We start from the raw sequence: 16,096 nt of genomic DNA, 5'->3' as shown, positions 1-16,096 counted from the left end.
GTAGATATGGCTGCAATCCAACAGCAATAACAGAAAGGCTGAAATATATAACCGTGTCTTTTCCTTATGTTCCTCCTCCATAGCTACCAACCTCACAATGTGAAAGAAGTGCCCTGATGAATAAATATCTTCTTTTCCTTAGCAACAGTTAGCAACAGTCAAGTCTTTTTTCTTTTTTCTTTTTTTTACTTGCTTAAAAGAAACACATCTCGAGCTAACACAGACGATTTAAACGGCAATAAAAATAGTATGTGGGTGTAATCAAAATCGCTGAAACACAAATCACACTTTTTAGCCTGGGTTATTTTAAAGCATGAGTAGTTCTGCCAGTCATCTGTAGGAACGGAGTGGAGGGGGCTGGAGGGGAGAGGAAAAATGCCCCAAGATTTTTGGAAGGACAGAATGGTACTGTCCTACTGTCTGAGTGAGCTCTGGAACAGCGATGAGTTCCCAGTGTTTGTCTTCAGTTTTTGCCACAACTTGAGTTGCTGCAACAGATTTATCTGTCTACAAACTGCAGAGGTCTCCAATAGTCAAAAATCTGCTAAATGCATAACCCCAGCACACAGAAAACGTACTCTTTTCACAGCTCTATTCCTTTAACAGTTCATTTAAGACGTCTGCCTTGCATTTTTCCATTTGGTGTTGGGAAAATGTTTTCTTTCACCTGGCTTAGCGCCCGGTTCAACAGAAAAAGAAAGCCCTTCCCATTTCCATGGGGCCCCACACCAGAAGGCATGGGACTAATGTTACCCTGAGCTGGGCACCTCTCATGTTGGCCACCTGATACATTGGGCCCTGCCTTCTGCCCCTCACCATTCACGGGATCATTTCATCCTCTCATGGATCCCATCTCCCATTGCTGATGTCTCAGCTGGGCAATTCCAGGTTGCCAGTCTGCTCCCTGCAGCCCTATGGTATAGGAAATGCTTCCCGCAGACATGGATGGCTTGGGATCTAAATGAAACCTTACTGCTCCTTCTCAACCAAAAGAAATATTCCTGATTTTCACACCTTAAAGCCAGCAAAAGAAATCACAATTAGACCACATAACAAAGCCTGGTTCCTACTCTAAACTAAACAAAGCCAAATACCATTTAATTGCAAAGCAAAACCATGGAGCGCTCCATCACAACACAAATCCTGCCCTTAACCGTGGTTCTTTCCACTCCCCAGCCTCACTCCCAATAGCCCTGTCCCCAAAACTACCACTACACAGTCCTTTTGATTCAAACCAATGTTGAATCATAAAATCTCCAACAGCTACACACACCACCTCACTCACTGCCATCCCACCTGCACAGAGCAACAGCAGCCTGCTGCCAGCACTCCTGTACCACATCACAGATATGGGTGGTAGCCACGGTCACCAATTCATATTATAGGGCAGAAACTTTTGCATATAGGATTCCTCATTTCTCTTGTCTTGTCTGGTTTGCAATACACCGTGTGCCATCACATCCCCTTGTGCCCCATACCAGAGCACTGATAACACAGTGCTCAAAGGAAAATTTGTTTTAGGGAAATGAGAGGGCTTGGCAGTTCAGTGGGGAAATAATGCTCTGCAGGACACCTGGCTCCGGGGGACACGTGGGCAGGTGAGGGAGATGGTAATGGAGCTGGGCAGCTCTGATGCACCGAGCTTTTATTTCTCTGGAGACCCGGGGAGATAACAGCATTTGGTTCTTTCCCTCTGTCTCTTTCAGGATAAAAGATTGTTTCAATTGTATTTATTTATTTTAAACTGGAGCTCAAGATTGCAGAAGGCAGCTGAAGAAGCCCAGCTCCTCTGGTTGAAACTGCATTAAATACACAATCCCTTCCCAATCCTGCTTTAGGCTAATAAGGGAAATATTTCAGGTGCTTTTGTCTAAAGAGCTTCAGAGAAGGAGAAGACCATGACAGAGGCTGTGATTTACTGGGGGCCAGTTACCATCACACCTATGGTCAGGACACTGTACTGCCCACTGTGGGACCTACGTAGGTGTACAGCCACAGTGATTGATGGGATGGTGTCAGACTGCACCAACCAAGCTTTATGCTTTCCTATAATATGTAGATATTTAAATCCCTAAGCCTGAAGTGAAAGAATTTAGAAGCTCCAGCTATAAAAGATCTGCTCCCAAATCCTCAGCGCTTTTCAATCCAAGTCTCATGCACATTATGCTCTTTCTGCATTGAATGTGCCCTAAAGGTGGGGATTAGGCAGGCATTTGATTATGCCTTTTATGTTTATAGCAATTCACTTCCAAACCTTTACTAACTTTAATTAAATGCTACATTTTCACTGCCTTGTCCTGAATGGAGAGAGAACAAGAGAGGAAAATCTGTCCTCAAACAGAATTCGTATTTCTAAAGAACCTTTTTCTATGCAAGCACCTTGGGGCTACTGCATCAAATCATTCTGAACTGCCTTAAGAAGTATTGGTGAAGACATCAAAGCAGCTCTAATACCAGGACTCACACAGACCTGAAGACATCTGAGATCACATTCGCAAGCAAGAAAAATCCTAGGACAGCTGCTGGTAAAGCCAAGCACGGATCTCTTCAAAAGGTGAACACTGGGAGAGCGAGAGCAGCCAAGCCCAGCAGCAAGCACCATCACCTTGGAGGAAGCTCATACAAAGGGGTTGGGGATTGAAGAGCATAGTGGTCTGCACAGCACTTGGTGCAGCTCCATGTCCTATGTCTCAGCCCCACTCTCCATATGAGCATTATCTAGCTGTGAATGTCCCTGTTCACTGCAGGGAAGTTGGTCTAGATGACTTCTAAAGGTCCCTTCCAACTCAAACAATTCTGTGATTCTATGATCATCACTTCCCTGTGAGACCAGGCAGGAGGCGAGTGGCCCCACTAAGGAGAGGGGATGGAAGGTTGATTTGAGCTAAACTGTAACTGCAGCTTAGAAATCGGGATTTTACCCTGTTTTAAAATCTGGGTAGAGAAGAAAGCACTCTCAGGAACAGTCAGATCAGAATGCTATGGATCTCATATGATCAGCTGAGCTCAGCAACCCTGCCCTTTGGGGCCAAGATAGAAGAATGACATGAAATTTTTATCAGTGAAGAAATTCAAGCTTAGCTTCAGCAGCAACACATCTCTGCAGCCCATTGGAACAAATCCACGCTGCGCAAGGAGAATATTAAAAAGCCTCAGTTAAAATCGCACCGGTCAGCCAGCACCGAGGTTGAAGCTGCAGACAACTCTGTAGAAAAGCAAAAAAACGTTGAATCTGGATCAAGATCCTCATTTGTTCTGCTATTCCCCAAATCTGTGTGTCTTAAACGATACACAGGGGCTAGCGATGCTGCACCTAGGTCACAATTTCCCCACCCTATGTGCTTGAGGGCAGCAAAATGAGAAGGATCTCTGCAGCTGTGGGTGATGCATGAAATCCACCCAAGCAGACAGCTCCCCCTGAGCGATCACAGCCTGCTTGAAGACCCCAACAACTTCAGGAGGATTTGAATCATTGATAAGCCTTGTGCTCACCCTCAGGGCCGGTCTGAAATTTCACTTGTTGGGTTGCCATGGTTAGAAATGCAGCGAGTGCGTGCACCATCACCATGCTGCAAACCTATCATTTGCTTGAATCAAAACAGCTTAACTTTTCCTGGCTTGCACAAAGGCATTTCCCAGTGAGAACCACCATCGAGACAGATTTTGGCCCTTTAGCTGCACTTCTTGCCATCAAAAAGCATTAAGAAGATGTAAAGCTGTATTTTACCTAGCCTAAAATGCCTATAAAAGGCCAAATACTTTTTGTTCGAAGTCTGTCATCACCTGCCTTGTGCTGAAGACCACATGTCAGGTCCCTGAGAAACTCAAAGCACGTCTCCCACTAACTTCCCCAGGGTCAAGATCCCACCCAGACCTGGAGGAGTTTGGGCCAAAAAGAAAGCTTAGACAGTTCCTGCGTGCACTCAGAGAACGGTTGGAGGAAAAGCCAGCACTTAACAGCGCTAGCAGCCCTGCAAAATTTTACAATACACAACTCTCGCGTTAGAGGATACATTTCTTTCTTCATAAAATATATTGGGCCTTTCCACCAACTCCCTTTATTGGTCCATTTGGCTACTTGCTCCTTTTATGAACTACTCAAGTTCCAGCATCATCTGGAAAAGCCCAAAAGGCAAAACGACGTGCAGGACCCCCTTAAACACATCTCTGCCACCAGGATTCAGGCACTACACGTAAAGACAGAAAGAGCCAACAGACAGGGCAGCTGGGCTTCGACACCTGAAAGCAACACACAGCACCTTCTAAATTAATTTCTTCTTACTGTCTGCAAGCTCCTCAAGCTGCAAAGTTGATACAAATGCTCCAAACCACAGTGCTTTCACCTCGGTGCAAAATCCGCTCGGTAGCCAGCAAGTGGTTAAGGCCGGGGATGGTTTTCAGCAGCCTTCTATAGCTCTTCCATGGGGGTCCTTTAATGGCTACAGTTAAAGAGCAATCTTGCAGGAAGGTCCACACACTAACATAACAACGTATTTTAACGGTGTATTTAAGTAGTTTCATTTCATTTCGTTCATAGCTTATTGACATTGGCTAAGGTGAATTGTGAAGCTCTAAGGCTGCTCCTATACTCTCTCCAACTGCACACTGCCAAATCTGTGCTAATGATGCAAAGCTCCTGCAAAACATGTTGTAACCCTTATTTCCCAGTGAGCTGCCTGCCCAAAGCAGGATAATGACCAGCAAAGCCTATAGGATAGACAAAACCAAGCAGCACGGGTACATGGTGGGGTACTAGCTATGCTGTGATATTGTTCTTCTGTTCTTTGTTCGTGTCCTGAAGCTGCAGGGGTTAAATCCCAGTGCCTCCCAGTTAGCTTAGGGACATCAGTCTGGTGAGACAGTGCCTGGCTGATTGCATAGCTCCGAAATGTGTAGAACAGGAATTGGTCTAACAAGTCTGATCCCATCCCACAGCCCAGCAAGGTCTCCAGGAACACTGCCCATGGATTATTATCAGTATTCATCAATGTAACTGCAATTTTACCCAAGTGGGAAGGGGCTCTGCAGCACACCAGCAGCTGCACCCTCATGTGCGTCATGCCTGAGCTGCATCAAGGTCTTACTAAACATTCAGACAAGGATGAATGCTGCTTGCAACAACCCCATACAGACTGCTTACAGCCTTGCAGCACGGCCTGCTGCCCTTCCATCAACAGAGCTTGCTTACAAAATCCCTACCACTAATCTTGGGTTACTCCCTAACATCCAAACCTTAATTAGTACCTGTTACAATAAAGCCCCTCCAACATTCCCATTTCTCTGATCTCCACACTCCACAACACCCAATGGCAAAATCCACCTGGCTATGTGCTTGGCATTTGTTGGTTATTTCCAACTTCATGCTCTCTCACACTGTTTGCTGACCTGCATTTCACACAGAGATACCAATATGTCCACCTCTTGAAGTACTGCTGGCAGAGATTCAGATTAACCCAACCCAAATATACCAGGCTCTGAGCACCTGATCAAGCTGTAGATGTCCCTGCACTCTGCATGGGAGTTGGAACAGATGGCCTTTAAGGGTCCCTTCCAATTCAAATGACTCTATGATAAGTAGCTCACTGGGGATGACGCAGGACATCTGAATTCCTCAAGAATTAACAACTGAAAACTGAAAAGTTAATCTCTAGACTGTGATTGCAAGCTTGCTACCCTTTGCTGCCCAGGGCCTGTTCTTGCCTTCCCACACCGAGCATGGAACAACACAGCATGCACTGCATCCATCTCCAGCAACACCACAAGCATTTCAGTTTCATATTACACACCAGGATTATTTTTATATACGTGCCACCCTACATCTTTTTATATGCACACACACATATATAACCAAACACACACACACAGTATTTAATTTCTGCAAAACAGAACGCCAGCCCCGCGGTTTTCTCCATGAACCTCCCAGCTCAGCAACACCGAGTGCCCTCTGCTGTACAAGACGACAAATGCTTCTTTATTTAAAGAGGAGATTCTTATTATTTCAAATATGTGTACCTTCACTTAGGATAAAACGTCTGTTAAAATGATGTGCAACCACCTCGAGCGCAACATGCAGAACTAATGCCATGAGGTTGCTGCTCTCGGGCACCGTAGGGCTCATGGTGTCCCCCGTAGGGCACATCAGCACAAAGTAAATAGCCTGTGCTCAACTGCATGGTGTACACTTCAAAAATGTTTTATTTATATGTTTGAAAATAGCTGAAGGAAATCAGAGCAAACAATACAGCTTTATCATCCAGGCGTTTATCAGATAGCCTTCACGCTTCGGTGAATCCCACACCTATTAGAGGTACACACTAGAACCATCAAATGGAAACATGAAATCATTCTTCTTTTGTTAAACACCACTGTTCCTGCTACTGGAAGGAAAGATAATATTAAAACATATTCAAATGTATGTATTGGAAACCTCTACATCCTGTAATAAATTACGCACTTGATATTAAAAATCTGAGCTACACTGCACATACTTGACTTCAGAATATTAACTTTTATTGTCTTCTCACTTCCCAGCTCCTTTCCAACCTGACATTTAAAGGGGCCGAACTACCAGCCCATGGCCTTATTAAATCCAAAAACAGATTTAATAAGGCACAGACAGGTCTTGGTGATGAATGTTACCATTTGTTTGGCATGTCAGCAGGGAAAGCTGATCACCTCTGTCCTCCTCTTCCTTCAGGTTCCTTACGAGTTGGACAGCCTTGAGCAACAACCTGCTTCCAGCAGGGCTGTGGCCTTTGCAAGAACAGTGCTTAAAGCTGCACAGCATCCACAAATCCCAGCTGCTTGCCCATGCTCCTGCTGGAAGGACTCCATTCCCAACATAGGCAGTCACTTTCCAGCCAACATTTCCTAGAAGTGGCAGCATCCCCAAAGCTGTCCTTCTCTTACTACTTCTTGTACATGAGCTCAGATCAAGCTGATCAAAAAGGGCAACCTGATCAAGCTCTAGGTGTTCCTGTCCATTGCAGAGGAGTTGGACCAGATGGCCTTTAAAGGTCCCTTCCAACTCGAACAGTTCTGTGATTCCATGAAAAATACTCATTTTTTCATTTAAATTAAACCATCCATCAATATTTTCCCCCAACAAAAAGTTGGTATCTTTAACAACTTTTTCAGCTTGCTCATCTCAGTGATTCTCGTCCTAGTTTCCCCATCTTGGTTGTAGGCCAAGCATCACTGGCTGAGCCAAAGGGAACATAAAAGCATCTTTCTAAGACGCTATAAAAAGGAAGAACTGGATCCTGGAAGCCTATTCACTGTCATGCCTTAGGTATTTAAGGATCAAACACGCATTTGAGAGATGACAGAAGGTGAAAGGTGGCTTTGAGACTTCTTGGTATCTGAGGAACCCTCTGAAAACACTTTTTTAGCAGCCAGACAGAGCGCAGAACACGGGCTCAGCAACGCATCCCCATGGCCACAGCAGGGGACAGTAGTGTGGATGGTCACTGCTGGAGCCACACCAGGCACACCGCAAAGCAAACAGCTGAAGGCAGGGAAACAGGACGCACCCTGCACACACCGGGGAGGTTTCCTATGGTTACTGCTGCCATGGAAATATTTTTTTTGTTGGCCTGCTCTAAATAATACCTCTCTCTTTGGCTATAACGCGCTCCTTGTGAGGGTCAGACTGAAGAGCCGCACGCACTATCAGTTGTGGGGCTTTCCTTCCTCGTTCCCCGGGGCCCATGGGTTGGTTTCAACAAGAGGACGAGGAAAAAAAGTCGGGAGGGAGGGAGGGAAAAAAGACAGTGCTTCCTAATTGCTCCCAGCTGTGGCCAAGCAGCTCCAACCCGGCTGCCAGGAGCTGCAGGCAGCTTCCCTAGAACAGCCAAGGGCTCATGAGCATGAGACCCCCTCGCAGGGACTCCTCCACCCACGTAAGGATTTCAGTAATTACATTTATATACTCTCCTTATCAGTGAGAGCAGCCATTATGTCTTTTATCGCCACAGCAGCAGCATCCGCACAAGGGCAATGGATAGGGGATGAAATATTTGCTGCGACGGCAGAGCACAAAGTGCCTCCCTTGGTGGTGAGAACAGTAATTGCGGTCCTTAGCGCTCCGAGTGCTAAGCTCCAGCATCAGGGCCCTGCAGAGAGCCACGCAAAGGGGAAGAAATGGCCTCTCTGATGGCAGAGAGCACCCTGAATTCCTTATGGATCTATTTTGTTAAATCTGAGAACAATGCTGGCCACTGGGGTTTCCCCGAGATAAAGGCTCATGACAACACTGGCCACGCTCACCCCATACTCAGCTTCCCTCACACTGGACAATCCTGCTAACGTTACGAATTCCTCCAACATTACATAGCGACCACAGAGCACAAAGATGGGGAAGAATCCCCAGCCCAGCTTTCCTGGGAGTTTGTTCATCAGAGAAAAAGTAAGCATCTAAACGGGCATTATCATGAACTGCAAAACCATCTGCACAAGAGCCAGGCTGATGCTATCTGCAGTCCTTAAGCTGGGTGATATACTTACAAGGCAGACAATGAAAACACAATTGATTATTTGAAGAGTGACTCAGTGGTGTAATAAGGATGGATTACTGGGGCTGGAGGGCGGGGAGCCTGAACAGAATAAAGGGCTGCCGATTGACTTTTTAAAGGCAAACAGGGAACAAAAACCAAGAGAAACTCTCCAAAGGGCTGAGCAGCTCTTGACAGCAGAGCATTCATCCCTCAGCTCCTCCCAGGTTTTTGACACGTCCCATTACTTGGGCTGGGGGCTGCAGGGAGCACAGCACCTTGCCCACCCAGCCACGGAGAGCTGTTCAAGTGCAACCACCTCCCACTAAATCACATGCAAGGTGGCACCCGAATTTGTAGCTGTAGCCTCCAGCACTGTCAGCTGTCAGGAAGGAAATCCCTCATGCAAGCCCACCTATCCTGGCCATGTGCTTTGCAAGCTTTGCCTTGAGTGATTTCATCCGGGATGGAGATGTGCTTGGTGATGACAATCAGCTCAGTGATGCGGCTGAGGGTTGGACCCAGGCACTGAGAAAGAGTGGCTGCTGCCCTGCTGACATCGTGAGGGCAGGATGCACACATTCACGCTCACAGCAGACAGGGAGCACAGGAGCATCCCACTTGTTGCATGCTGAAATGCTGCTGTAGGCATTTTTCCAAAAAAATAGTGCAAGCAAACAACAACAATAAAGAAATCCCACAAAATAAAACTTCACACTTACAAAACAGTTGTTTAGACTAAGAGTAAAATATCAATTAAAATGGGAGTTCAGTGTTTTTCTGCTCTACCCCCTCACTCATCAGGTCCACTTACAATCACACGAACAGAATGACCCCTCCAAACCAGACTAAACCCCACATCACACTGTTAGCCTTTTTTCACCCCATTCCTAAAACTAGAATTACATGAGGCTGCTTCAAAACATGCAGGAAACATATCCACACATGAGAAATTTTCTTTCCTGTGAGAAATTCTGCTTTTAGGGCTTTCCTGGGCAGCTCTGCCTGCAGCAACTCTAGTTACACCAGCTGCAGACTGGGGCTCCTGTGTTCAGATGAAATTTAATCAAGAAGTGTCCCAGCTCCTTTGAGCTCCTGCAATCCAATCCCCAATGGTTTGTAAAGGACTTCAGACAGGCTCCCTGGGCTTGCCCAGATACAGACACGTACCTCACCTCTCCTCTGTACATCACATAGAAAAAAAATAAAGAATGTATTTTAGGCTTTTTGCCAGTGACAACACTGCCTGTAATGTTGTGGTGCTGTGTTAAAATGGATATGGGGTCTCACAGCCAATACAAACAGGACACCTTATCTGTGCCTGTTGGTTTAGGGGCTGTGTTAGCAGCAGGGTATGACAGTGTGCAAGGGGCAGCCAAAAAAATTTGGTTGAGAGCCCCCAAATTCCTTTGGGCATTTGTGGAAAGAAGGATTACACCAGGGTGAAGCTGGAAAACCCATGGGGATCTTTACTCCCCGATGTGCCCAAAGCCATATCCTGATGTCATGCTGCCCCTTGACAAAGTACAGTGAGACCACAGGCAGGATGTGCCCGCTGCCCACCCAAGGCAAAGTCCTAGCCTGCATTTAGGGACCTCAACGTGGCTCAAACATCTTCAGGGGACTCTGCCTCTGCTCTGAGTCTCTCAGAGTAAAATTCAGCCTTGATTTTTCAAATGCTTGCACAATGCTTGCACAAGTGCTTAATCTCACTGATGCAGGTGAGTAGGACAGCTGAAGCCGTTTATACCAAGGGAGGTACAACGCAGGTGATGGGCAGCCACCCATCCCAAAAGCTGCCCCAACAGCAGCTGAAGGACACCAGCTTTGGCAATGAGTCACCAGGCAAGGAACGGCTTCTCCCTGCCCAAACTGCTTACAACAAAAAACCCCAAGAACGAGCTCGGAAATCAGCCAGCAGAAACCACTTCTGATTACTCTGCACCCCTCAATGGGGTGTCCTGGTGAGACAGCCACCCACAGCCCCATGGGGACTCACCTCTGCAGCAGCACTCCCCACTGGCACAGCTTTCCCATTCCTGCAGGCTCCCTGCTGCAAAATGGAAATCTGTACAAAACACCACAGGACCCAACACTGCTCACTGGGGAAGCAATGAGAGCGTAAGCCTGTTCAAGATAAGGCGTTGCTATTCTCATATCCCCAAAGCCTTTCAAATAAACATACAAGGAAGTGAAGAATATCTGAATCCTAAAGGAGAAAGAGGCACAAAGCATGTTATTCATGAAAGGGAAAAACTGGGAGCGTGCATGTGAGAGATACATAACCTACTAAAAATGCTGAAAACATATGGAAGCAATAATCTGTACTTTTTTTTTTTTTTTTTTTTTTTTTTTTTTGGAAGTAGAAACAAATGCTTCAGGATTTGGTGCTATTCGTTCATGTGCTGCATTACAAATGTTATCACTTCTCTGGATGAGGTACGAGTCACCAGTGGGAAGGAAGATGCACACAGCCTCCTGCCACCCCATAGCCGTATTTGCTGGCTTCCACACAAGGGTGGATCATGTCTGGGGACAGGAACTATACAAACATGCCGAGCAAAGAGCAGAAAAAACACTGCCATTAGCAACTCCCAAGCTACTGTCAACAAAACAGAGGCATGCGATGCAACGCCACCCAGCCACCACCATCCAGCAACCTACCACATCTCCAAAGTTCTGGTCTACGACTTATTTGGTGGGTTTGCCATATTACACATCTCCTCTTCCCTTGTCCACGGGCTTTTGTGATGCACCATCACTCAGCACCCTGAGCCAGCATTACCCAGGCTTCAGAGTCATTAAGGTTAGAAGAGAACACTAAGATCATCCAGTCCAATCATCAGCCCAACCCCACTGTGCCCACCAATACACAGCTCTCAGAGCCACATCTACTCTTTTCCCAACGTTCTCCTGCTCCCAGACCTGGCAAGGTCAGATGTCACAAGACGTCTGTAGTAGATGACAATGAAGCAATGAGTTACCATAGCAAAGAAACACCTGAATAATAACCCAGAATATTGCTGAGTTCTGAGTCAGTTGGCCCAGAAACAGCAGCCCAGGGCCAGGCACGACCTGGGACACGTCAGCCCACATTGCAGTGTGACAGGGACACGCCGAGCAGATCTCCTCATCCCATGTGTTAGCAAGAGACAACAATTACACATACACAAGAAAAAGAGACGCCAAGAAAAGATGCAAACCAGCAAGGCAGCCTTATGTCATGTTTACTGCTGTTATTTACCACTTCTGCAAGCGAGAAGAATAACTATAGCAACAAAGACTTCTCCCAATGTTCTAAGACAATTGTTAAAATTATCTGCCACGGCGCCTGACTGCCTTCTCTCCGGGAGCTGCAGCACTCTGCTGTCCCTGAGCTCTGCAGCACAGGTGGCTCGTGTCCCCCACACCTCCCAGTACAGCTCTGCTGCGTTCAGCCTTCAGCAATCTGGGTGGTGTTGGAGCTGTTTGTCGCTTTTAGGGTTGGCACACCCGCACTAATTGCGCCAGGCAGCGACTGGCAGCTCCATCCGCCTCCCTCCTCCCAGCCCACCTCTCTGCAGGCTCTTCTCCGCGGGACATTATGCAAAAGACCCTTCTAATGGCCATCCCTTCACCCAACCCCAATGACAGCTTTATGTAAACCAAAGCTTGTTAACAAGCTGAATGGCACACAGCTTAATGTAATGCAGATCTGATTAGAAAATGGCAACCGGACTCCCAAGGAGTTGAAGACTTTTATTGAATTTGATTTCACTTCTCCCACACACAAAGCCACCTTTCAAGTATCAGCCTGAGTTAACGGGGATTTTGTTGTGTGTGCCCAATTTCCATTCTCAAGACCACGGCCCACACAGGTCCTTACATACCTTACTGACAGTCTGCCATAAAATAAAGTGACAGGGTTAGAGGAAGGAGTTGCTCTGCTGTTCAGGACATGAGCAATTGCAGGTTATTCTGGCTGTACCCCTATAACTGCATCCTTGTAGACTTCACACCCAGAGATGATGGAACGCAACCTTCAGTCTGTTCAGATGTGGCTTGCTTTCTCCTCCTTGGGGTTAAATGATTTAGCACTAAGGATGGGATTTGTGTCTTACAACCAGAGATGGGATCTGGGAGCTCCGAGTGAAAGCAGGCAGCGTGTCCTGGTCTAACAGTACAGGATCTGCAGCTCCCTGCTGCAACACATTATCAAGGGAATTCATCCACCAGCCTGAACGCGAGATCAGGGTTTAAGGGTAAGATTAAGGATATTCAGAAATGTACTCCAAGTCCAGGGATAGTTTTGCATTACTTGGGAATCCCCTTTCATCTTTTTTTTTTTTTTTCTTCCCTCCACATCACAGAGATTGGTTTTATTCTGAAAATACAGCAGTTCTGCAGAATGTAATTTATTTTCAAGTGGTTTCTCTGGCTCAGAAGGATGCCTGTGCTCCTAGGAATGATCAATGCAGCCAACGCTCAAAGCCACCTCTCCATCTGAGCAAAGTGGCTTTTAAGAGAGCATGTGGGCACAGAAACCTTTGGTGCCTGACAAAGCCATTCGCCTGCCTGATGGACAGATCACACCTAGAATCACAGGTAACGAGGCAATTCAGTTCTGCACGATCGCATATAGGACAACGTGCACACCAGCAACAGGGATGTGCTCTGGTTTCAGTGCCTACAAGCTCATAAATCCTTTTATTTCTCCCCAGAGCACATCACCAATTCCCATCTTTGAAGAAAAAAGCCCAATCCCCATTTATCAGTGAAATTCTGCTGTTAAATGATCTTAAAAAGCTTTACGAATCCCCAGTGGTTAATTGATCTGGGTTTGTATCCTTAATCTGCAGATCTCCTTACAGACCATTGTTATTTTCCAAATCCATTTGGGGAGTTAAAGCGCCTGTGAACATCCCCAGCAGGAGCTGCATGGCCCCATGCATGCAGGGCATTGCTCCTGAGCATGCTGGGGAAGGACAGAATGGCCATTACACATCCTGTGCACTAATAAACCATTCACTAGTAAAACATGAGCATCCTTCCTCTCTATTGTGCTTTGGCAAACAAGCTGCCTTTCTGTTTTAATTGCATAATTACTCTTACATCGAGGCAATTAAATGTGAATGCATATGCAGAAGGGCTCAGCCTTACCATCCCTGGTGCAAGGCATGCAGCTGGAGCACACCTGCCCCACTGCAGGATGCAGAGCCAGGGGCACTAAGGATGCACACCCAGCCCTATACACTGCTGTCCCAGGTAGGTAACCCCTTTCTTCCTGAGAAGGATCCATCTATTTCAACCCAAACCCACGGTGGGACCCCCAGGGGGCAGCTGCGGGTGGGTGGGTGCTCCCAGCAGGGTGAAGCCTGCTGCTCAAGGGTTCCGCAGGATGCAGCACAGCAGGCAGCGTGCTGCTGCAGAGATCACAACCGTGCCACACGTTTGACACCACCCAAGAAGCTCAGTGGCCTTTGGTAAGATTGTATCGACTCCCCACTCCATTTCTCAAACCTAAGGGTAACATAACTCACAGGAAACAGCACCTTATTCAGACCAGAGTAAAAATCCCTCTGCTGACCACCTCTTTTTTGTTTGTTTGTTTGTTTTTATCTTACACTTGAAAGTTCTCAGTGACACTTTAAAGCATCACAAGGCACTGCTGTGACAACACCTGCTGCCCCAAACCTCAGCCATGAGAAAACCTAGGGCAGCTCTTGAAAGCATTTTATAAGTCCTGGAAAAAAGACACTCAGGGGTGACCTCATAGATCTAAGACACGTGGCAGATCCCAATTAGCAGCAGGGCACAGCTCCTGCAGCCAGGAGACACCTTCACCTTCTGAAGGTCTGAGGTGGGGCACAGGACACTCAGATTGGCATCTGCGTAGGGTGGAGGAACAGGGCTCATCCATCACCTCCACTCGTCCACCACCTGCAGCAGCACCAGCACCATCTCCCAAGGGCAGAGCACAACCCATGGGCCCCACTGCACTGCTCATCTGCAAGGCTGGAGCTTTACATACAACTCAGCACTAATAAATCAATTCAGTGTTCCTTTCTATGAGTTGGATCCATACTTTAATCTGCTGAGATGCAGCTTTGAGAAGTAGGACACGTGCAAGAAGCATAGCAGATACTGGAGAAATGGGGATAGCCTATAAAATAAGGCTAAAAGGTCACTGAGGGCTCTAAGTCAGTATCAGCTTCTGAAGCCCCCAGCCCAGAGGTTTAATATTGCTAAATCCCAAGTCACCTGTGAACTCACAATGTGGGGAGGAAAGACGGAGTTGACCCAGCACAAAGCCAGGGCTCTCTGTGCTCCATAGGAACCACGTTATTGTCTTTATGGAAACACAGGAGAAATAAATAAGTAGAGACTTGGTCTTTCCCACACACGCATCCCCACCCAGCCGGAGGAGAGGGCTCATCCATCTCAAAAGCTGTATCACTGCTCAGCATCAGCGAGGGGGCAACACCCTGCTACGGGGCCAGGCAGGAGCTCCAAGCAGCCACCTGGGAGCACCAACCACGGGTCCCCCACAGCGACCTCTTGCCGTCCCACTGTTGCTGTTCCCTGCCAGGGTTGCCTCCACGGGGCAGCAGCAGGAGCCCCTGAGTGCAGTGCATGATACGGAGCAAACCAGTTTCCCCAGGGCTGCATCCCACAGCAGGTGCCAGCGCAGCCGGGTGCTGCTCCAGGGGGCTGAAAGCTCTCACGGGAGACAGAGACCCACCTGTTGAAGCAGGGGAATCGAGACCAACACAAACACTCCCCTAAAAGCCACATTTACACTCCTGCAGATGCTCTGTGGAGCTCCAAAACTCCACGTGGGGGGAGCGCAGGAGGGAGCCCTACCCGTGGGACGCGGTCGCGCTGCCTCCGAGCGGTGGGGACACGCGTGTCGCCGGGCCTTACCTCCACTTGTGCAGGACGAAGCCGGGGCATTGGTCCCCGCAGGTGTTGCAGGGCTGGCCCCGCTCCGGCTCCCCCGAAGCCGTCAGCTGCAAGAAAAGCGGAGGTCACCTGGGGATGGGGGGGGGGGGGAAATAGGGGGCGCAGGGACCCGGGGAGGTGAGGGACACCCAGAAAAGAGGTATTCGGGGACGGCGGGGACAGAAGAGTGCAGCGGGACGGAGCCACAGGTGGGAGCCGGGGAAGGCCGAAGGGAGACAGACCCACCCCCGTCCCCAGCACTCACCGAGCGGCCCGAGAGCCGCTTACGGCCGAACATGGCCCCGCCGAGCCGAGTCCGAGCCCGAGTGCGCGGCAGCGGCCGCCCCGAGCCGCCCCCGCCCCTCCGTCGGGCCCCCGCCCCTTCCTCCCCGCCCCCGGGCCGCCAGGCACCGCCCCGGGAGGGCCCGGCCGCCCCCCGCCCCGCGCCGCCCGCTGCCGTCGCTCCGCTTCAGAGTGAACAGCCTGCCTCCACCGCGCCGCGCCGCCGTAGCGCTTCGCAGCACGAGGGTGAAAAGCGGAGACCCCGAAGGGACGGGATCGTGCTGCTCCGAAGGGGCAAAGGCTGAGGTTACAGCTGTGACCAGCTGGGAGTGGTGTGGTCGGCTTTTGAACATCTTGGGCAAAAAGTTCGAGGGTGATTGATCCTGAAAGATAATCCTGTT

At 48.4% G+C, this 16,096-nt stretch overlaps 1 protein-coding gene across 1 annotated transcript in view; it reads right to left on the bottom strand.

The window, feature by feature from the left end:
• The window catches only part of PRICKLE2 (prickle planar cell polarity protein 2), an 88,499-nt gene extending 72,788 nt beyond the window's left edge, over positions 1-15,711 (bottom strand). The window contains exons 1-2 of the mRNA XM_042823627.1: positions 15,679-15,711; positions 15,396-15,481 (exon numbers count right to left, since the gene is read on the bottom strand). Of these exons, the coding sequence (XP_042679561.1) occupies positions 15,396-15,481; positions 15,679-15,711 (119 nt within the window). The remainder of the gene's footprint in view (positions 1-15,395; positions 15,482-15,678) is intronic.
• Positions 15,712-16,096: the final 385 nt, after the last annotated feature.

The sequence above is a fragment of the Centrocercus urophasianus genome, unplaced genomic scaffold (assembly GCF_019232065.1).
Source record: "Centrocercus urophasianus isolate 14NV4802_14NV808 unplaced genomic scaffold, USGS_Curo_1.0 seq_22, whole genome shotgun sequence".
Lineage (NCBI taxonomy): Eukaryota > Metazoa > Chordata > Aves > Galliformes > Phasianidae > Centrocercus > Centrocercus urophasianus.
This window is presented reverse-complemented; position numbering and strand designations above follow the sequence as displayed.